Consider the following 24,195-nt stretch of genomic DNA (forward strand, 5'->3'; position numbering starts at 1 on the left):
CATCTCGGGTTCTTTTTAAGTGAGAGTTGAGTGGACACCAGATTGGAGGTTATCAAAAAGATAGTTGGTTCGGAGATGGCAAATCAAGTCAGTGTGAATATAGCTTTCCAGTAGATTGCTAAATTTAAATGCCTCTACTCTATTCTTATCCTCCTAGACCTCTCTTCCGCTTTTGACACAGTGGACCATCTATCCATCTCCAAATCCTCTCATCCATGGGCATCTAGGGTCTTGCTCTCTCCTGGCTTTCCTCCTACCTCTCAGCTAGGACCTTCAGAGTCGCCCACTCCGGCACCACTTCCTCTCTATGTCCCCTCACCATTGGGAGTTCTCAAAGGCTCAGTCCTCGGACCTCTCCTTTTCTCTATCTACACATACGGTCTTGGTCAACTCATCAGTTCCTTCAGCTTCCAATATCACCTATATACTGATACCCAGATCTAAATTTCAGCACCTGACTTGAATACTTTAACAACTCGTGTCCCCGACTGTCTCAATGCAATCGCCTCCTTCATGTCCTCGCGTTTTGTAATACTCAATTTGGACAAGACTGAAATGACAATCTTCCCACCTCACAATTCAATATCCCGGCCTGTCATCACTATTTCTATTAATGGCCCTTCTACAACACCTATCCCCTAGGCTCGCTGCCTAGGTGTAATATTGGACTCATTCAAACCACACATTGACAAACTAGCCTCCTCTTGTCGCCTCCACCTAAAAAAACATCTCCTGCATCCGCCCTTTTCTCACACAGGACACTACCAAACTTCTGGTGCATGCCCTGATTATTTCACGACTAGACTATTGCAACTCTCTGCTCTGCGGCCTCCTAGCCAACTGTTTAGCTCCGCTACAGTCCATCATGAACTCTGCTGCACGACTAATCCACCTCTCCTCCCGCTTCTCCAGCCCAATGCCCTTCTGTCAATCCCTTCACTGGCTGCCAGTTACACAAAGGAAACAACCACAACCTAGCCCTTTCCTATCTAAATCAACGTATTTCCAGATACCATTCTACGCGCAATCTCAGCTCTACTAACGATATTCTCCTATCTTCTTCTCTGGTCACCTCTTCTCACTTCCGCTTACAAGACTTCTCTTGATCCTCTCTCCTCCTCTGGAACACTCTCCCTCAACACACCTCCCACACACTCACACTTACTCTTTTTAGGCGCAATCTGAAAACTCACCTCTTCGGGCAAGCATACTCTCCTACCTAGGACACTTTGTCCACTGACCACTATTTCTACCAAGTCATACACAGCTTCCCTTTACCTATTGTTCTATCCCTTAAACATTTAGACTGTAAAGCCTCGTCTACATGAAGCGATGTTACTTATCAATCGAGCCACCGATGCGGCTCGATAGATAAGATCAGACAGGTCGGATCTTGCCACCACCGATTCCCTGCTCGTTCCCCACGAGGGGACAATGGCAGGGAATCGAGCGGAAGATAAGCGGCGCCGGGAGGTGACGAGGGCGGATCGAATCTGGCGCACACGCGGCGAGCGGGGATGCGGAAGAGACGATCCGGCGGCTAATCGAGCCGCCGGATCGCTTCGTGTAGATGAGGCTTAAGGCCTTTTATGCCAGGGCTCTCTTCCCCTTTTGTCTCACGAAGCTGTGTAATGTGTGTACACATCTCTCACCCCTTTGTAAATGTCTGCAGTTAATCCACTCTTGTCTTGTATTAACTGTTGCATTTTGTATTGTTATACCCTGTATGCGGTTGTATAGCGCCATGAAAGATGCTGGCACTATATAAATCAATAATAATAGAAAGGAAGGTGGGTATTTAAAAAAGACTGTTTCGGCTGGTACACACATATTATACATATATTATAATGAGATAGGGAAGATGCCTGTGGAACGTGAAAAAATTGAAGAAACAATAAGTCAGGGCAGAAAAAAAAAAATCAGGCATTTTGGGAAAACAATTCCCAGCAGATTTCAGTAATCTAACATGCCTGGAATTGAACTGGAAAATTCAATGTATTTATTATGATTTGGACCAATCATAATAATCAGCAACAGATTGGATTAGTCCAATCATAAACCCCATAAACTTGCATAACATTAACATAAAATTAGATTCAATTAGAAAGTTATTAGCATTTCATTAATCATCTCTAGCTAGCACCTCTCCAGTCCATTCTGAACTCTGTTGCTCAACATATTTACTTCTCCACTTGCTCATCAGATGCTGCTCTATTAGTTGACCATCAAACAATGGATACTGTTCAAGGTTTGCACTTGCTTCAAGATACCATTATACACGTAACCTACAGTCTACTCTTGATTTCCCCCTCATCTACCCACCAACTCTTTCCTCTTCCACTCACAAGACTTCTCACATGCCTCTGCCAGTCTCTTCAGCGGTCTACGAAACTACCATTCACTGAACTACCCCCGTCCCCCCATTGAATCATGGTACTGCTGACTTTGCTGACAGACATACAGTATATGTGTACTAGCACACAAATGTGTACTAGCACAAAATATTCTATACAAAACTGTGTTTTGATCCATGCTGCCCTGGATTGTTCATGTAAATGATGTTGCATTAATATTGAGAGATGCTGATCTATAAGAAGTTTATTTTTATATCACCACGGAATAGGTTAGCTCTATACAAATCAATTTATAGCTCAATGGCCATGTGATTGTCCTCAGAGTCCTAGTTTCCAAAAAGTTGGGACACTTTATTTACATTTTACAGACCACAATGATCAGCAAATCAAGATCTTAGATTTGAAAATAAGTTTTGCTAATAATATATTAATGCCTGATTTTATAACACCACTTGTATGTTACTATAGCCTGGTCTTGAATACAACTCAAGATTTTGGAGGCTCACTATTAGATCGTCATTGGTCGTTTCATAATGCATGGTCAGCTGGCTGATTTTGTGATAATTTGTTTATTGTACCCATCTATAGTCAACATTGTTTTGCACCTTTTTCTGTCTGACTGTGTTAAAAAAAATGTATAAAAACACTTATTACAGGAAAAAAAAGCTAGAATTGAAACTTGTTTTATGAAAAATTTAGATTTTTATGCAAGCAACACATTTAGAAAAAAATATAGGATGGTGTAACAAAAGACCAGAATAATTGTGCAATACGGAAAATAAATAAACACTAGTTTATTCAGTGGCAAAATGTTAGTGACATTGGGGTTGATTCAGAGCTTTTCTCTTAAATTATCTAACCTTTCTAAGGGCCCTGGTACACTAAAGAGCGTTTTGCGGGTCGTTTTATCGACTTGCTTTAAAATCATGGTACAACTGCAGCAAAATAGCGAGCGCTGCAATTTTACTGCTCAGCGGATCGTTCAGAAACAGCCTTATCAGTCCGCCGACAGCGCGTACACATGCGCTACTGTCGGCTAAAAGTCCACCCAGTGGGAGGGTCCAGCTGACCCTTCGTTGCCGCTGGTAGTGCGTGTGTACGCACCTTAATAGACTTTCAAACAACAAGTCATCTGAACACATGTATAGACCTGTCGTTTGAGCGACAGTTAGTCCATGGATCCACCAAGTGGATCAGTCAAAACTGCTGCCATAAGGCAGGGAACACACTTGACACACATTTTCTGCACAGAAAAACTGAGAAGTCATGTCAATCAATTTGCTAGTTCACACTTAATGCGATTTTTGTGTTCAAAAATTGACATTCTGCATGATGACTCTGCACATTTTGTCAGTTTTCTCTATCAGTTACATTAGCTGCTGGGGAAAAAACGCATAGAAACACACGCGGTATGCAGAAAACGTGTGCAGAAAAATGCGTGCGGAAAACTGAAAGACAAGTGTGTTCCCTGCCTCAGTCTAATGATCGTTTGTACACACGCCCAACTGTTGTTCAAACCTGTTAGACCGGTTTTAATGACAAGTCATTCCGAAGTATCTGACGTGTGTACGTACCATTTACAGTTAGGCCTTGTTTCCACTTGTGCACCGGCACAGATGTTGCCTCTCGCAGCCGAATCCCTCTAGCCGTGCTATGCGCGGCTATGGGATTCGGACTGGCACGCACAAAATTATGCTGTAGGGCCTCAGATTTTTCCTTGCCCATGAATTCGGATGGCTTACATAGACTTCTTTAGGCTGCTAAAATCCATCCAAATTCGTGGGCGGGGAATCGGCCCGGATTCTCAGCAATGGAAACATGCCGTAAGGTGGAAAATAAATAAGGGGAGTTAATTCATAAGAAAAGCTTTATGAACCAACCCTACTATAAGCTGTAAAATAAGCATGCCAGAGAATTTTTTAGGCATCCTTTTTTGAAACGTGTTGCCCGCATAATATTTAAAATTATTATGCATCATATACCTCAGTTCCGAGATATGCCATAGTGTATTAATATTAACCAATTAATGACAAGCAGATTTATAAAAAAACGTCCTGCTAGAGCCTCTTAATGGCTCAAGGACGTGTTTATAAGTCAAACAGTGCGGCTGCTACTGTGCGTGTGTAAATGTGTGCCTGTGCGCTCATGTGCAATCTTGCGTGTGCACGTGCATTCCCACGCACGTGCATGTAAGATTAGAAAAAATACACCTTTATTTCCAAATAATATTTTGCCACCATACTCTGTACTAGGGACATTATTAAAACCTTGTGATAACCAGGACAAATAGGCAGATAAAATGTGTGGGTTTTATGTACAGTAGCAGTGTTTATATTAAAACTATAGGGGATGAAATTGGAGAAATAGTGGATTTTTTCATTTCTATGCTCGTTTTTCCCCTTTAAAATGCATAGAAATTAGAGTAATTACTGAAAACAAATATCAACCCCCAAAAAGCCTAATTGGTGGTGAAAAAAACAAGATATAGATCATTTCATTCTGATTAGTAGTCATTAAGCTATTGGCAAATGAAAGGGATGAGCACTGAAAGATGAAAATTGCTTTTGTCTGCTAGGGTAAAAACCCCTTTGGGGTGAAGTGGTTAAAGCGGATCCGAGATGAAAAACGAACTGTAATAAGTAACTTGTCTATATATCTTATCTAAAGTTTAGATGGTTTACACAGCAAATCTAGCTGCAAACAGTTTTAATAGAATATGATTATTTATTCCTGTGATACAATGACAGCAGCCATGTTGTTTGTAAACATTAACCAGAGGCAGGCTTAGCTGTATCTTGAGCCATCAGCCTAATCCCCTCTCCTCCTCCCCTCTGCCTCTGAAATCAATGGTTAGTAACACCTCCCCCTCCTCCTGCCCAGACTGAGCTCCCATGAGCCCTTGCTACTGCCAAGGCTCTCTGAAACCCTGTGGGCGTGACTTTTTTAGTTTATATGGAATTAGAGTATTAAAACAATAACAAAAAAGAATTTGGCTTGAGGAATGCCCTATAAACAATAGGAAAGTAACACAATTATGCAATGTGTAAAAGTTCACCTCGGATCCACTTTAATTAAAATTACAGGGTTCATATTTTAAAACCACAATATTCTAAATTTGGTTTACATTTTACAGAGCTACAACTTTTTGGGGAAAAAGGGTTGTATAATATTTGTTTTTACAACAATCTACCAATCACAGAGTAAAATAAATGTATAATTAGTTACCTCCAATCCATCTTCGCTACTAAAAAGGCACAGATTAAGAAACCAGTGCGGTTAAACCCATGAGTACAGTGAACACCTAGAAATGAAAAAAAAAACATGCAAGGAAGTTGATTGGCACCATTATATTCAATTTATAAGGTATTAAAATCAATCAGACATACAAAAATAAAATATTATTCATGCAGCTACACTGTAACCAAGCTCCAACTGGTTAAAAATGTAGTGATCTATATTTAATATATGTTTTATTACCATTATTATAAAAGAATTTAAAAACAATGTAAGCACATGCATTAAGTATTCAGAGAAAGAGTCTAGTGTTATTGCTGTGTAGTAACAATAAGTAACAGTAAACATGGAGAACACAATAAAATGGATTTCAGGGATCAGTATTTAGTTAGGTTCATAAATATTTGTACAGCGAAAACTTTTTCTAATGTTGGTTCTGTGCATTACCACAATGAATTTTAAATGAAACAAACTCAGATGCAGCTGAAGTGCAGACTTTCAGCTCAAATCCAGTTAAGCTGAGCAAAATTATATAAAAATGTGAGGGAACTAAAGCATTTTTTTAACAATCCCTTCATTTCAGGGGTTCAAAAGCAATTGGACAATTGGCTCAAAGGCTATTTTAAAAGGCAAGTGTTGGCAAGCCCGTCATTATCAACTAAGCAAATAAAAAGCCTGGACACGATTTGAGATGTGGTGCTTGCACGTGGAAGATTTTGCTGTGAATAGACAACATGTGGGCAAAGGAGCTCTCCATGCAGGTGAAAGAAGCCATTCTTAAAGAGACACTGAAGCGAGAATAATTCTCGCTTCAGAGCTCATGCTAAAACGCCGCTATCCTGCGGCTAAACGGGGGTCCCTTCACCCCCGACCCCCCCCCCCCCCTGCAAAATCAACAACCAAATTGGTCTCGTAGATTTTGCTGCTCCTAGAAGCAGGGCTAACGGCTGCAGCCCTGCCTCTAGTCGCGTCTATCAGCGGCGCATCGCCGCCTCTCCCCCGCCCCTCTCAGCGAAGGAAGACAGAGGGGCGGGGGAGAGGCGGAGATACGCGCTGACAGACGCGCGTGGGGCAGGGCTGAGGCGATTAGCCCTGCCTCAAACAGGAAGTAATCCCCCGCTGCACGGAGGGGATTTGGGGGGTCAGGGACCCTCGTTTAGCCGCGGGATAGCGGCGGTTTAGAAGGGGCACACATGCCCCTGCTAACTATGAGCTCTGAAGCGAGATTTATTCTCGCTTCAGAGTCTCTTTAAGCTGTGAAAACAGAAAAAAAAAAACATTCAAGAAATTGCTACAATATTATGAGTGACAACATTTACAGTTTGGTACATCCTGAGAAAGAAAGTAAGCACTGGTGAATTCAGCAACACAAAAAGTCCACTTAAGACAACAGTGGTGAATGATGACGAAATCATTTCCATGGTGTATAGAAACCTATTCACAACAGCCAACAAAGTGAACAACATTTTCCAGGGGGTAGGCATATCAATATCTGTGTCTACCATAAAAAGAAGGCAGCATGAAAAGAAATACAGAGTGTACACTGTCAGCTACAAGCCACTTATAAGCCTAAATATAGAAAGGCTAGCTTTAACCACCTGAGGACCCTGGGCTTTACCCCCTTAACCACATAACGACCGCCCCCAGCCGATGGGCGGCGGCAAAGTCCGGGCCCAAACGACCGCAATACGCCCATCGGCGGGGGCGGCATCAGCGGTGGCTGTGCGGCGATCGCGTCATCAATGACGCGATCGCCGCCGGCAATAGGCTCCGCCCACTCTGCACGGAAACCCGCCGGCCAATTAGCAGCGCCGGCGGGTTTCAAATGCGGCGATCCGGCCAATCAGAGGAGTATAATACACTTTGTTATTGTAACAAAGTGTATTATACTGGCTGCCTCCTCCGCTGATGGTCACTCGTCGTGCGACCATCAGAGAGGACAGGCAGCCTGCTGATAAGTACCACAACACTTGTTTTCACCCACACAGACCACCCGATCGCCCACCCCAGCCCTCAGAACCCCCCCTGACCACCCCAGCACACCACTGCTAGCACCCCACCACCCACCTAAGAACCTATCAATCACTCCCTGTCACTATCTAGGGACGCTATCCCCTAGGTTAGGTCCCTAACTGCCCCCTAGGGTCCCCTGATCACCCCCCCTACCCTCAGATCCCCCCCAGACCCCCCTCCCAGACCACCCCCCTGTATAGTGTATACAGCTATATAGCTGCCTTACCCACTGATCACCTGTCTATCACCTGTCTATCACCCCTTGTCACCACCACCCATCAGCGCAGACCCTAAACTGTCCCTTGGGGGCACCTGATCACCCACCCAGACCCTCAGATTGCCCTCAGACCCCCCCCTCCTGATAACCTCCCCAGTGCATTGTTTACATCTATTCTCCCCTGTAATCCCTCACTGATCTCCTATCGTCACCCCCTGTGTCTGCCACCCACCAGATCAGGACCCAGTCTGCCCCGTGCGGGCACCTAATCAACCCCCCACACCCTTAGATCGCCCTCAGCCCCCCCCCCCAATCACCTTCCCAGTGCATTGTATTTGATTGTGCTGCAATTGTATTTGATTGTGCTGACATTCAATTTCATTGTGCTGACATTCAATTTCATTGTGCTGTAATTGTATTTGATTGTCCCGTGATTTTTTTGATTGTCCCGTGATTGCCCTGTGATTGGCCTGTGATCGTCTTTGATTGTCCCGTGATCGGCTTTGATTGTCCCGTGATCGGCTTTGATTGTCCCGTGATCGGCTTTGATTGCCCTGTGATTGGCCTGTGATCGGCTTTGATTGTGTCGTGATTGGTTTGATTGCCCTGTGATTGGCCTGTGATTGGCCTGTGATTTGCTTTGATTGGCCTGTGATCGGCTTTGATTGTGTCGTGATTGGTTTGATTGCCCTGTGATTGACTTTGATTGTCCCGGGAATTGAGTGCCCTGTGATTGGCCTGCGATTGCCCTGTGATTGCCTTTGATTGTCCTGTGATTGTTTCTGATTGCCTCCGATTCCCCACTCGCCACCACCCCCCTGTCACTATCCAAGTGATCTAAAAACAGTGAAAACTGTCACTTTTTTAGTATCACTAGTGTTAGCAGTTAGGCCAGTTAGCTAGGCCCCTTTGTAAGTGTCAGTTAGTGCTCAGCCCACTGCACCACAGTCACTAATTAGCGTCATCACTGTCGCTAATCAACATTGGTACTATATAGTATCTGTAAGTGATCATTACTGATCGCAGTCAGATCTATTAGGGTCACTAGGATCCACAAAAAAAAACGCAGTGTTTGCCCGATCAGGCCTGATCGTTCGCCTGCACTTGCGTTCAGCCCGCCCCACCGCAGTGACAGAATTTTTTTTCTGATCACTGCAAAAAACACTGTACAATAGCTGTGGCACTGTAAACCTCAGTTTTGATTTATTTTTTTTATCAAAACTCAGTGAGCACAGCTTTCTACCTCTCAAATACTCCCTTTTGCTAGGTAGGTGCTCTTTTTTCTGCGTAGTCTCAGAGGAATACCCCCTAAATTTAGCAGCCCACCATGGCAAGAAAGGGGTATTCCGATGATGAGGTTCTCAGGTACATGGCCCAGTCGGATGAGGACGATTGGGACGCCTCATTCGACGAATCTTCCGGGTCAGAGTTTGAACCTGAATTGAGCAGTGGCTCACTGACCGATAGTGATGACGAGGTTGAGGTCCCGGCTAAAGCCAGGCGTACCACACCCCATGTTGTTGGACCGCAGGTGGCGCAGGATCAGCCTCAAGGGCAGCAGAGTGGTGTTCGTGCTGGTCTGAGATTTCATAGTGGGGCAGGCACCAGCAGCACAACATCTCCTGGACCTAGCACCAGTACTTCCGTAGACCCTGGTGAAGTGGCGAGCACCAGCATGGAAGTTGAAACTGGTTCGGTGGCACGTGCAGTAAGATCCCAGTCGCAGCCACCAAGAAGACGGGCCCGTACTACCCCTAATTTACCAGAGGTGCTGGCAAACCCAAATTGGCAATCCCCTGATTCCGCCGCACCCGTACTTCCCCCTTTCACCGCCCAGTCTGGAGTCCAGGTGGAGACAGATAATCTAGGATCGGCCCTAGACTTTTTCTATCTGTTCTTCACCCAGGATCTCTTGGACTTAATTGTGGCAGAGACCAACCGTAAGGCCACACAATATATAACCGCCAATCCAGAAAAGTACCTTGCCCAGCCTTTTCGGTGGAAACCAGTCCAAGTTTCCGAAATGAAAATTTTTTTGGGCCTTATCCTTCACACGGGACTAGTAAAGCAGAATGTGTTGCGGTCTTATTGGTCTACGGACCCAGCACATCATGTTCCCCTGTACTCTGCTGCCATGTCCAGGACACGATTTGAGAACATCCTGAGCTTCCTGCACTTCAATGACAACGAAACCTGTCATCGAAGTGACCACCCTGCTTTTGACCGGCTCCACAAAATTCGACCCCTCATAGACCACCTGTCATCCAGATTTGCAGATGCTTATACCCCTGACCAGGACATCTGCGTAGACGAGTCCCTCATACGCTTTACCGGGCGCCTTCGCATCAAACAGTACATCCCAAACAAGCGCGCCCGGTATGGGGTGAAACTGTATAAGCTCTGTGAAAGGGCCACAGGCTATACATCTTATTTTAGGGTCTATGAGGGAAAAGACTCAAAATTGGAGCCGGTCGGATGCCCTGACTACCTGGGGAGCAGTGGAAAGGTTGTGTGGGACTTGGTGTCACCCTTGTTCCAGAAGGGGTACCATCTTTTTGTGGACAATTATTACACAAGTGTGGCCCTCTTTCAGCACTTAAAAATAGAAAAAATCCGATGCTGTGGCACCGTGCGGCCTAGTCGCCGGGGCTTCCCCCAACGGCTCATTACCACCAAACTTCAACGGGGGCAGAGGGCCGCCTTGTGTGCTGACGACCTGCTCGCGGTGAAATGGAAGGACAAGAGGGAGGTTTACTTCCTGTCCACCATTCACGCAGACACGACAGTTGAAATTCAACGGCGAACTAAGGTCATTGAAAAACCCCTTGTCGCCCACGAGTATAATACTAACATGGGAGGGGTGGACTTCAATGACCAGAGGTTAGCGCCCTATTTAGTTGCTCGAAAAACAAGACGCTGGTATAAAAAAGTGTCTTTTTACCTCATTCAATTGGCAATTTACAACAGCTTTGTTCTCTACAGTAAGGCTGGGAGAACTGGCTCGTTTATTCAATTTAATAAACAGATCGTGATGGAACTCCTGTATCCAGGAGGTGCCGTGGCCCAACCCCAAGATGCAACTAGCCGGCTACATGGAAGGCATTACGCCTATCCAATTCCGACTACCCCAGGTCAACGAATCCGAAGAAAACGCTGTCGTGTCTGCAGCAGGGCTGGAATAAGGCGTGACACCACTGTTTATTGTCCCACCTGTCCTGACCAGCCTGGCCTATGCCTAGGGGAGTGTTTTGAGAGGTACCACGAGCAGGTACACTATTAGAGAATAGGGAACTCCACACACAGCGGTAGGCACACAAGGGTCTCTCAGTGCTATTTCACACTGCTGCGATGCGTTAGGGCAAAATGCCTAGCAAAAGTCACACTTTGCGGTCCCCCCCTACGCCGGAAGTGCTTGACTTAACGCTAGTGCATGCCTACGTTACTGCGTGGCTTCTGTGGCAATATCGATCGGCGCGGAAGTCATGTTAGTCTATGGCGACGCAGTTCATTACTAGGCCGAATGCTACTCTTGTGGTATTGCCTGAAGGTCTGTTTTGGACGATACGGTGCGGCGGGCTCGACCCACCGGATATGTCAATATGCAGTGTGAAACCAAACATCGGGTTTCCAGAGACCCTAATACACAGGGCTGCCAGAAACCTCTCCTTTCACTTGGGACAAATTGCGGAATGTATTTCGCCACAACTCTGTGCGATTTGCACTTCGCACATTGTTCCATGGGGGAGGAGAGGTTTGTCCTCGGGAGGTAAGTTAAAAAAAAACAAAAAACAGGTAAGCAAAGAAGTTAATGTTTGGTTTGCAATGTTAAGTTTTTTATTAAAAAAGTTCAAAGGTTATTAATGTTAATGAAGTAATTGCTTTGCTGCTTGCTTGTTTTTTGGGTTTTTTTTTCTCTTTTTCCATCCAATAACCTTCCAGGTGGACCGAGCGAACGACTAACCAGCTGCAGTACTGATGGTGCATCCTGACAGAACGTTGCGCGTCTGTCAGCTTACACACAAGTCGGTGCATGCAGCGCTGCAGGACGAGATTTCTCCTCCGCAGTCAAAAAGATACGTTTGCCGAGGCATATGGGCCGAGGAGTGGTGTTGGGGATTCATATGCTTTGGCAAACACTTTGTATCAAAAAAGAACTCTGGCAATGATTTGTTCATCCACATCGATCGGTGTGAATGGATAAATCAGGTTTGCCAGGGCATACGAGCTGGTGGGTTTGGATTTTTGGGGCGGCAGCTCCTATGTCCTGGCAGACGCCTTCCCCTCCTTTTTGTATTGTTTTGTCTTTTTTTCTATCCAGACCGACCAATCAGCTGCAGCACTGATGGTGCATCCTGACAGAACATTGCGCGTCTGTCAGCTTACACACAAGTCGGTGCATGTAGCGCTGCAGGACGAGATTTCTCCTCCGCAGTCAAAAAGATACGTTTGCCGAGGCATATGGGCCGAGGAGTGGTGTTGGGGATTCATATGCTTTGGCAAACACTTTGTATCAAAAAAGAACTCTGGCAATGATTTGTTCATCCACATCGATCAGTGTGAATGGATAAATCAGGTTTGCCAGGGCATACGAGCTGGTGGGTTTGGATTTTTGGGGCGGCAGCTCCTATGTCCTGGCAGACGCCTTCCTCCTCTTTTTTTTTTTTCAAAATTTTTTGGCATCCACATTGATTGATTGTTTGACGTTCATTTTTCCTTTCAGCCCACAGTGCATTACCCTTATGCCCAATATAAGGAGTATAGCAGAAACTCCTAATACTGGCCATACATGTAATGATTGCAGAGACCCTAAAATGCCAGGACAGACCCCACGAATGATGCCATTTTGGAAAGAGGACACCCCAAAGTATTCCGTGAGGTGCATGGTGAGTTCATAGAATGTTTTATTTTTTGTCACAAGTTAGCAGAAATTGTGGTTTTGTGTTTTTTTTTTTTTTTTCACAAAATGTCATTTTCCGCTAACTTGTGACAAAAAATAAAATTTTCTATGAACTCACCATGGCCCTCATGGAATACCTTAGCGTGTATTCTTTCCAAAATGGGGTCATTTGTGGGGTTTGTTAACTGTCCTGGCAAGTGGGCGGGGTGCTAAATTTTGAGCACCCCTGTAAAGCCTAAAGGTACTCATTGGACTCTGGGCCCCTTAGCGCAGTTAGGGTGCAAAAAAGTGCCACACATGTGGTATCGCCGTACTCGGGAGAAGTAGTATAATGTGTTTTGGGGTGTATTTTTACACATACCTATGCTGGGTGGGAGAAATACCTCTGTAAATGACAATCTTTTGATTTTTTTACACACAATTGTCCATTTACAGAGTTATTTCTCCCACCCAGCATGGGTATGTGTAAAAATACACCCCAAAACACATTGTACTACTTCTCCCGAGTACGGCGATACCACATGTGTGGCACTTTTTTGCACCCTAACTGCGCTAAAGGGCCCAAAGTCCAATGAGTACCTTTAGGATTTCACAGGTAATTTTGCGGAATTTGATTTCCAGACTACTCCTCACGGTTTAGGGCCCCTAAAATGCCAGGGCAGTATAGGAACCCCACAAATGACCCCATTTTAGAAAGAAGACACCCCAAGGTATTCAGTTAGGAGTATGGGGAATTCATAGAAGATTTTATTTTTTTGTCACAAGTTAGCAGAAATTGATTTTAATTGTTTTTTTCCACAAAGTGTCATGTTCCGCTAACTTGTGACAAAAAATAAAATCTTCTATGAACTCACCATACTCCTAACGGAATACCTTGGGGTGTCTTCTTTCTAAAATGGGGTCATTTGTGGGGTTCCTATACTGCCCTGGCATTCTAGGGGCCCTAAACCGTGAGGAGTAGTCTTGAAACCAAATGTCGCAAAATGACCTGTGAAATCCTAAAGGTACTCATTGGACTTTGGGCCCTTTAGCGCAGTTAGGGTGCAAAAAAGTGCCACACATGTGGTATTGCCGTACTCGGGAGAAGTAGTATAATGTGTTTTGTGGTGTATTTTTACACATACCCATGCTGGGTGGGAGAAATACCTCTGTAAATGACAATCTTTTGATTTTTTTACACACGATTGTCCATTTACAGAGTTATTTCTCCCACCCAGCATGGGTATGTGTAAAAATACACCCCAAAACACATTATACTACTTCTCCCGAGTACGGCAATACCACATGTGTGGCACTTTTTTGCACCCTAACTGCGCTAAAGGGCCCAAAGTCCAATGAGTACCTTTAGGATTTCACAGGTCATTTTGCGGAATTTGATTTCCAGACTACTCCTCACGGTTTAGGGCCCCTAAAATGCCAGGGCAGTATAGGAACCCCACAAATGACCCCATTTTAGAAAGAAGACACCCCAAGGTATTCAGTTAGGAGTATGGGGAATTCATAGAAGATTTTATTTTTTTGTCACAAGTTAGCAGAAATTGATTTTAATTGTTTTTTTCCACAAAGTGTCATGTTCCGCTAACTTGTGACAAAAAATAAAATCTTCTATGAACTCACCATACTCCTAACGGAATACCTTGGGGTGTCTTCTTTCTAAAATGGGGTCATTTGTGGGGTTCCTATACTGCCCTGGCATTCTAGGGGCCCTAAACCGTGAGGAGTAGTCTTGAAACCAAATGTCGCAAAATGACCTGTGAAATCCTAAAGGTACTCATTGGACTTTGGGCCCTTTAGCGCAGTTAGGGTGCAAAAAAGTGCCACACATGTGGTATTGCCGTACTCGGGAGAAGTAGTATAATGTGTTTTGTGGTGTATTTTTACACATACCCATGCTGGGTGGGAGAAATACCTCTGTAAATGACAATCTTTTGATTTTTTTACACACGATTGTCCATTTACAGAGTTATTTCTCCCACCCAGCATGGGTATGTGTAAAAATACACCCCAAAACACATTATACTACTTCTCCCGAGTACGGCAATACCACATGTGTGGCACTTTTTTGCACCCTAACTGCGCTAAAGGGCCCAAAGTCCAATGAGTACCTTTAGGATTTCACAGGTCATTTTGCGGAATTTGATTTCCAGACTACTCCTCACGGTTTAGGGCCCCTAAAATGCCAGGGCAGTATAGGAACCCCACAAATGACCCCATTTTAGAAAGAAGACACCCCAAGGTATTCAGTTAGGAGTATGGGGAATTCATAGAAGATTTTATTTTTTTGTCACAAGTTAGCAGAAATTGATTTTAATTGTTTTTTTCCACAAAGTGTCATGTTCCGCTAACTTGTGACAAAAAATAAAATCTTCTATGAACTCACCATACTCCTAACGGAATACCTTGGGGTGTCTTCTTTCTAAAATGGGGTCATTTGTGGGGTTCCTATACTGCCCTGGCATTCTAGGGGCCCTAAACCGTGAGGAGTAGTCTTGAAACCAAATGTCGCAAAATGACCTGTGAAATCCTAAAGGTACTCATTGGACTTTGGGCCCTTTAGCGCAGTTAGGGTGCAAAAAAGTGCCACACATGTGGTATTGCCGTACTCGGGAGAAGTAGTATAATGTGTTTTGTGGTGTATTTTTACACATACCCATGCTGGGTGGGAGAAATACCTCTGTAAATGACAATCTTTTGATTTTTTTACACACGATTGTCCATTTACAGAGTTATTTCTCCCACCCAGCATGGGTATGTGTAAAAATACACCCCAAAACACATTATACTACTTCTCCCGAGTACGGCAATACCACATGTGTGGCACTTTTTTGCACCCTAACTGCGCTAAAGGGCCCAAAGTCCAATGAGTACCTTTAGGATTTCACAGGTCATTTTGCGGAATTTGATTTCCAGACTACTCCTCGCGGTTTAGGGCCCCTAAAATGCCAGGGCAGTATAGGAACCCCACAAATGACCCCATTTTAGAAAGAAGACACCCCAAGGTATTCAGTTAGGAGTATGGGGAATTCATAGAAGATTTTATTTTTTTGTCACAAGTTAGCGGAAATTGATTTTAATTGTTTTTTTCCACAAAGTGTCATGTTCCGCTAACTTGTGACAAAAAATAAAATCTTCTATGAACTCACCATACTCCTAACGGAATACCTTGGGGTGTCTTCTTTCTAAAATGGGGTCATTTGTGGGGTTCCTATACTGCCCTGGCATTTTAGGGGCCCTAAACCGTGAGGAGTAGTCTTGAAACCAAATGTCGCAAAATGACCTGTGAAATCCTAAAGGTACTCATTGGACTTTGGGCCCCTTAGCGCAGTTAGGGTGCAAAAAAGTGCCACACATGTGGTATCGCCGTACTCGGGAGAAGTAGTATAATGTGTTTTGTGGTGTATTTTTACACATACCCATGCTGGGTGGGAGAAATAACTCTGTAAATGGACAATTGTGTGTAAAAAAAATTAAAAAATTGTCATTTACAGAGATATTTCTCCCACCCAGCATGGGTATGTGTAAAAATACACCCCAAAACACATTATACTACTTCTCCTGAGTACGGCAATACCACATGTGTGGCACTTTTTTGCAGCCTAACTGCGCTAAGGGGTCCAAAGTCCAATGAGCACCTTTAGGCTTTACAGGGGTGCTTACAATTTAGCACCCCCAAAATGTCAGGACAGTTAACACACCCCACAAATGACCCCATTTTGAAAAGTAGACCCTTCAAGGTATTCAGAGAGGGGCATGGTGAGTCCGTGGCAGATTTCATTTTTTTTTGTCGCAAGTTAGAAGAAATGGAAACTTTTTTTTTTTTTTTTTTTTGTCACAAAATGTCATTTTCCACTTACTTGTGACAAAAAATAATATCTTCTATGAACTCACTATGCCTCTCAGTGAATACTTTGGGATGTCTTCTTTCCAAAATGGGGTCATTTGGGGGGTATTTATACTATCCTGGAATTCTAGCCCCTCATGAAACATGACAGGGGGTCAGAAAAGTCATAGATGCTTGAAAATGGGAAAATTCACTTTTTGCACCATAGTTTGTAAACGCTATAACTTTTACCCAAACCAATAAATATACACTGAATGGGTTTTTTTTTATCCAAAACATGTTTGTCCACATTTTTCGCGCTGTATGTATACAGAAATTTTACTTTATTTGAAAAATGTCAGCACAGAAAGTGAAAAAAATCATTTTTTTGCCAAAATTCATGTCTTTTTTGATGAATATAATAAAAAGTAAAAATCGCAGGAGCAATCAAATAGCAGCAAAAGAAAGCTTTATTAGTGACAAGAAAAGGAGGTAAAATTCATTTAGGTGGTAGGTTGTATGAGCGAGCAATAAACCGTGAAAGCTGCAGTGGTCTGAATGGAGAAAAAGGCTCTGGTCCTTAAGGGGCGAAAAGACTGTGGTCCCGAAGTGGTTAAACAGACTCCGTAACAAAAATTGCATCCTGTTTTTTATCATCCTACAAGTTCTAAAAGCTATTCTAATGTGCTCTGGCTTACTGCAGCACTTTCTACTGTCACAGTCTCTGTAATAAATCAATGTATCTTTCCCCTGTCAGACTTGTCAGCCTGTGTCTGGAAGGCTGCCAAGTTCTTCAGTGTTGTGGTTCTGCTATGAACTCCCCCTTCCAGGCCCCTCTATGCACACTGTCTGTGTATTATTTAGATTAGGGCAGCTTCTCTCTTCTTTTTTACAAGCTGGATAAATCATCCTCTGAGCTGGCTGGGCTTTCACATACTGAAGAATTACAGACAAGGGCAAAGCTGTTTGCAGGAAGAAATGAGCAGCCTGAAACTTCAGTGCATGAGAACAGGGGGAAAGAAACACACAAATGATCTCTTGAGATTAAAAAGGAAGGCTGTATACAGCCTGCTTGTGTATGGATGTATTTTCTATGTGTGGACATACTGTACATCAACCTACTTCCTGTTTTGGTGGCCATTTTGTTTGTTTATAAACACACTTTTTAAAACTGTTTTTAACCACTTTTAATGCGGCGAGGAGCGGCGAAATTGTGTCAGAGGGTAATAGGAGATGTCCCCTAACGCACTGGTATATTTACTTTTGTGCGATTTTAACAATACAGATTCTCTTTAAGCACCAGGCACTTTTTTTCCATTCAGACCACTGCAGCTTTCACGGTTTATTGCTCGCTCATACAACCTACCACCTAAATGAATTTTAGCTCCTTTTCTTGTCACTAATAAAGCTTTCTTTTGGTGCTATTTGATTGCTGCTGCGATTTTTACTTTTTATTATATTCATCAAAAAAGACATGAATTTTGGCAAAAAAATGATTTTTTTTAACTTTCTGTGCTGACATTTTTCAAATAAAGTAAAATTTCTGTATACATGCAGCGCAAAAAATGTGGACAAACATGTTTTTGATGAAAAAAAACCCATTTAGCCTATATTTATTGGTTTGGGTAAAAGCTATAGCATTTAAAAACTATGGTGCAAAAAGTGAATTTTCCCATTTTCAAGCATCTATGACTTTTCTGACCCCTTGTCATGTTTCATGAGGGGCGAGAATTCCAGGATAGTATAAATACCCCCCAAATGACCCCATTTTGGAAAGAAGACATCCCAAAGTATTCACTGAGAGGCATAGTGAGTTCATAGAAGATATTATTTTTTGTCACAAGTAAGCGGAAAATGACACTTTGTGACAAAAAAAAAAAAAGTTTCCATTTCTTCTAACTTGCGACAAAAAAAAAAAATGAAATCTGTCACAGACTCACCATGCTCCTCTCTGAATACCTTGAAGTGTCTACTTTCCAAAATGGGGTCATTTGTGGGATGTGTTTACTGTCCTGGCATTTTGGTGGGTGCCTAATTGTAAGCACCCCTGTAAAGCCTAAAGGTGCTCATTGGACTTTGGACCCCTTAGCACAGTTAGGCTGCAAAAAAGTGCCACACATGTGGTATTGCCGTACTCAGGAGAAGTAGTACAATGTGTTTTTTGGTGTATTTTTACACATACCCGTGCTGGGTGGGAGAAATATCTCTGTAAATGACAATTTTTTGATTTTGTTTTTACACACAATTGTCCGTTTACAGAGAGATTTCTCCCACCCAGCATGGGTATGTGTAAAAATACACCCCAAAACACATTATACTACTTCTCCTGAGTACGGCGATACCACATGTGTGGCACTTTTTTGCACCCTAACTGTGCTAAGGGGCCCAAAGTCCAATGAGTACCTTTAGAATTTCACAGGTCATCTTGCGGAATTTGATTTCCAGATTACTCCTCACGGTTTAGGGCCCCTAAAATGCCAGGGCAGTATAGGAACCCCACTAATGACCCCATTTTAGAAAGAAGACACCCCAAGGTATTCCGTTAGGAGTATGGTGAGTTCATAGAAGATTTTATTTTTGTCACAAGTTAGCGGAAATTGATTTTAATTGGCTTTTTTTCACAAAGTGTCATTTTCCGCTAACTTGTGACAAAAAATAAAATCTTCTATGAACTCACCATACTCCTAACGGAATACCTTTGGGTGTCTTCTTTCTAGAATGGGGTCATTTGTGGTGTTCCAATACTGCCCTGGCATTTTAGGGGCCCTAAACCGTGAGGAGTAGTCTTGAAACCAACAATGTCGCAAAATGACCTGTGAAATCCTAAAGGTACTCATTGGACTTTGGGCCCCTTAGCGCACTTAGGGTGTAAAAAAGTGCCACACATGTGGTACCGCCGTACTCAGGAGAAGTAGTATAATGTGTTTTGTGGTGTATTTTTACACATACCCATGCTGGGTGGGAGAAATATCTCTGTAAATGACAATCTTTTGATTTTTTTTACACACAATTGTCCATTTACAGAGAGATTTCTCCCACCCAGCATGGGTATGTGTAAAAATACACCCCAAAACACATTATACTACTTCTCCTGAGTACGGCGATACCACATGTGTGACACTTTTTTGCAGCCTAGGTGCGCTAAGGGGCCCAACGTCCTATTCACAGGTCATTTTGAGGCATTTGTTTTGTAGACTACTCTTCACGGTTTAGGGCCCCTAAAATGCCAGGGCAGTATAGGAACCCCACAAGTGACCCCATTTTAGAAAGAAGACACCCCAAGGTATTCCGTTAGGAGTATGGTGAGTTCATAGAAGATTTTATTTTTTGTCACAAGTTAGTGAAAAATGACACTTTGTGAAAAAGAACAATAAAAATCAATTTCCGCTAACTTTTGACAAAAAATAAAATCTTCTATGAACTCGTCATACACCTAACAGAATACCTTGGGGTGTCTTTTTTTCTAAAATGGGGTCACTTGTGGGGTTCCTATACCGCCCTGGCATTTTACGGGCCCAAAACCGTGAGTAGTCTGGAAACCAAATGTCTCAAAATGACTGTTCAGGGGTATAAGCATCTGAAAATTTTGATGACAGGTGGTCTATGAGGGGGCGAATTTTGTGGAACCGGTCATAAGCAGGGTGGCCTTTTAGATGACAGGTTGTATTGGGCCTGATCTGATGGATAGGAGTGCTAGGGGGTGACAGGAGGTGATTGATGGGTGTCTCAGGGGGTGGTTAGAGGGGAAAATAGATGCAATCAATGCACTGGGGAGGTGATCGGAAGGGGGTCTGAGGGGGATCTGAAGGTTTGGCCGAGTGATTAGGAGCCCACACGGGGCAAATTAGGGCCTGATCTGATGGGTAGGTGTGCTAGGGTGTGACAGGAGGTGATTGATGGGTGTCGCAAGGTGTGATTAGAGGGGGGAATAGATGCAAGCAATGCACTGGCGAGGTGATCAGGGCTGGGGTCTGAGGGCGTTCTGAGTGTATGGGCGGGTGATTGAGTCTAATCTGATGGGTAGCAGTGACAGGGGGTGATTGATGGGTAATTAGTGGGTGTTTGGAGGAGAGAATAGATGTAAACACTGCGCTTGGGTGGTGATCTGATGTCGGCTCTGCGGGCGATCTATTGGTGTGGGTGGGTGATCAGATTGCCCGCAAGGGGCAGGTTAGGGGCTGATTGATGGGTTGCAGTGACAGGGGGTGATTGATGGGTGGCAGTGACAGGGGGTGATTGATGGGTGATTGACAGGTGATGAGTGGGTTATTACAGGGAAGGACAGATGTAAATAATGCTCTGGCGAATTGATAAGGGGGGTCTGAGGGCAATCTGAGCGTGTAGGCGGGTGATTGGGAACCCGCAAGGGGCAGATTAGGGTCTGATCTGATGGGTAACAGTGACAGGTGGTGATAGGGGGTGATTGATGGGTAATTAGTGGGCGTTTAGAGGAGAGAATAGATGTAAACACTGCGCTTGGGTGGTGATCTGATGTCGGATCTACGGGCGATCTATTGGTGTGGGTGATCAGATTGCCCGCAAGGGGCAGGTTAGGGGCTGATTGATGGGTGGCAGTGACAGGGGGTGATTGATGGGTGGCAGTGACAGGGGGTGATTGATGGGTGATTGACAGGTGATCAGTGGGTTATTACAGGGAAGTGTAATACAGCACAATATTTATTTTTATACAGCGGTGTTACAGCACACTAAAAAGCACAACGTTTCGGGCAGAGGCCCTTTCTCAAGTGCTCAAGTACTCTGGTCACACATTACAATTATATAGTAAATTTAAAATACACGCCACACCCAAATCAATTAGGGGGGCGGGCACATGCTTGCAATTACATTAACCCTTCAATAAACAGAGAGCGGCCAAAAAAACTTACAAGAAGCATCTGAGGCTAAAATCTTCATTGAGGCCATACGGTGACTGAGTCCCCAGTTTTTCCATCCACCATGCCTCACGTTTTAATAGGGAGGCCCTGCGATCCTGGCCCTCATGGAACTGCACAACCTCCAAAACCAGCCATCTCAGCTGACTCACCCTATGTCCAGCTTCCTTAAAATGTCTTGCTAAAGGGGGATCCCGATTCCTTTCCTCCTCCCCCCTTTTGGTAGTATTGGGGTTCTGTATGTTGCTTCTATGTTCGTTAAGCCGAGACTTTACTTCTCTCTTAGTTTGTCCTACGTAGGCCAGTCCGCAGGGACATTTGATGTAATATATCACCCCTTTAGTGTCGCATGTGGCATAATTTTTAAGGGGAATTGGGGTACCCTGTCGTGGATGTCTCACCTCTGCCCCCCTGATGATGCCATTACAATTTTGACAGTGTAGACAGGGGAAGGTACCAACTCTTGGTGGTCCCAAAAACGTTTGTGTGGGCCCCCCTGTTCTTCCTATATCAGCACGGACCAAATGGTCCCTGATGGATTTCCCCTTCCTGTATACAAATCTAGGTGGATTCCTACAAATGGTGGATAACTGGGGATCAACCTCAATCACCGGCCAAAACTTAGATATCGTGTCTCGCAAAATCCTCGACTCTCTACAAAAAGTGGTCACAAAATTAACCTCATTTTTCTCATCCTGTTTTTCACTATTATATGTTCTTAATGCTTCACGATCTAATCCTCCCACCTCTGCTGCTATCTCCTCGCATCTTTCTTTACTATAGCCCCTTTTAATGAAATCCTGCGTGAGGAGCCGTGCCTGATTAACATACAGTTCATCTGAGGATGTAATTCTCCGTACTCTAACGTACTGACTCTTAGGGAGCCCTGTTGCTGTTATATGGACTTTATGGTGAGGTGTGATGGGCCTCTGACCGCATTGGACTCCCCGTGTGATTAATGATCCCTCTGAGGCCGGCAGGCACACCGTGTTCTTATTACAGGGAAGGACAGATGTAAATAATGCCCTGGCGAATTGATAAGGGGGGGTCTGAGGGCAATCTGAGCGTGTAGGCGGGTGATTGGGTGCCCGCAAGGGGCAGATTAGGGTCTGATCTGATAAGTAACAGTGACAGGTGGTGATAGGGGGTTATTGATGGGTAATAAGTGGGTGTTTAGAGGAGAGAATAGATGTAAACACTGCGTTTGGGTGGTGATCTGATGTCGGATCTGCGGGCGATCTATTGGTGTGGGTGGGTGATCAGATTGCCCGCAAGGGGCAGGTTAGGGGCTGCTTGATGGGTGGCAGTGACAGGGGGTGATTGATGGGTGATTGACAGGTGATTGAGAGGTGATTGACAGGTGATCAGGGGGGATAGATGCATACAGTACACGGGGGGGGGGGGGTAATCAGGTGGGGGCAGGGGGGGGATAAAAAAAAAATAGCGTTGACAGATAGTGACAGGGAGTGATTGATGGGTGATTAGGGGGGTGATTGGGTGCAAACAGGGGTCTGGGGGGTGGGCAGGGGGGGTCTGAGGGGTGCTGTGGGCGATCTGGGGCAGGGGGGGGAGAAATCAGTGTGCTTGGGTGCGACATAGGGTGGCTGCAGCCTGCCCTGGTGGTCCCTCGGACACTGGGACCACCAGGGCAGGAGGCAGCCTGTATAATACACTTTGTAAACATTACAAAGTGTATTACACACTTTGTATGCGGCGATCGTCGGGTTAACATCCCGCCGGCGCTTCCGTATGGCCGGCGGGATGTTGCGGCGGGTGAGCGGAGACAGGCGCCGCCCATGCCCTTACAAGGACCGCCGCCTCTGTGGGTGAGCTGGTCCTTGCGGGCTCCACTTCCCGGCCGCCCCTGTGCGTTAGGCGGTCGGGAAGTGGTTAAAAAGGCCAGCACGGTTCTGGAAAAACATTCTTTGGACAGATGAAACCAAGATCAACCTCTACCAGAATAATAGCAAAAAAAAAAAAAAGTATGGGAAAGGCATGAAACAGCTCATTATCGAACCACATCTGTAAAACGTGATGGAAGCAGTGTGATGGCTTGGGTCTGCATGGCTGCCAGTGACACTGGGACACTAGCGTTTACTGATGATGTGACACAGGACAGGGGAAGCCAAATGAATTCTGAGATGTTCATAGACATACGGTCTGCTCAAATTTAGCTAAAAATGCAGTTAAATCGATTGGGCGGCATTTCATGATACAGATGGACAATGACCCAAAAGATTAAGCCAAAGCTGCCCAGGAGTTTCTTAAAGCAAAGAAATGGAAAATTCTTGAATGGCCAAGTCAGTCACCTGATCTTAACCTAATTGAGCATTCATTTCACTTGTTGAAGACTAAACTTCAGGCAGAAAGGCCCACAAACAAACAGCAATTGAAAGCCGCTGCAGTAAACGTCTGGCACAGCACTAAAAAGGAGGAAGACTTGAGGCCGTCATTGCCAGCAAAGGGTTTTCAGCTATGTATTAGAAAGGAACATTTTATTTCCAGTTATTTGTTCAGTTACTTTTTAGCCCCTGAAATGAGGGGATTGTGTTAAAAATTGCTTTAGTTGACTCACATTTTTATGCAATTGTTTTGTTCACGCCACTGAATTAAAGCTGAAAGTCTGCACTTCAACTGCAAGAGCACACAAGGGTTTTTATTTAATTTTATTCTTAAAGTGGACCTGAACTGAAAGCCTAAGATGTTAACAATATGTCTACTTCCATGAATCAGGAAGTAGAAACAGTGCAAATGTATTTTAGGATTTT

At 44.3% G+C, this 24,195-nt stretch overlaps 1 protein-coding gene across 1 annotated transcript in view; it reads right to left on the reverse strand.

The window, feature by feature from the left end:
- Positions 1-24,195, reverse strand: part of RNGTT (RNA guanylyltransferase and 5'-phosphatase) — a 456,995-nt gene that overhangs the window by 362,776 nt on the left and 70,024 nt on the right. The window contains exon 5 of the mRNA XM_068279398.1: positions 5,580-5,655. Within this exon, the coding sequence (XP_068135499.1) occupies positions 5,580-5,655 (76 nt within the window). The remainder of the gene's footprint in view (positions 1-5,579; positions 5,656-24,195) is intronic.

The sequence above is a fragment of the Hyperolius riggenbachi genome, chromosome 4 (assembly GCF_040937935.1).
Source record: "Hyperolius riggenbachi isolate aHypRig1 chromosome 4, aHypRig1.pri, whole genome shotgun sequence".
Lineage (NCBI taxonomy): Eukaryota > Metazoa > Chordata > Amphibia > Anura > Hyperoliidae > Hyperolius > Hyperolius riggenbachi.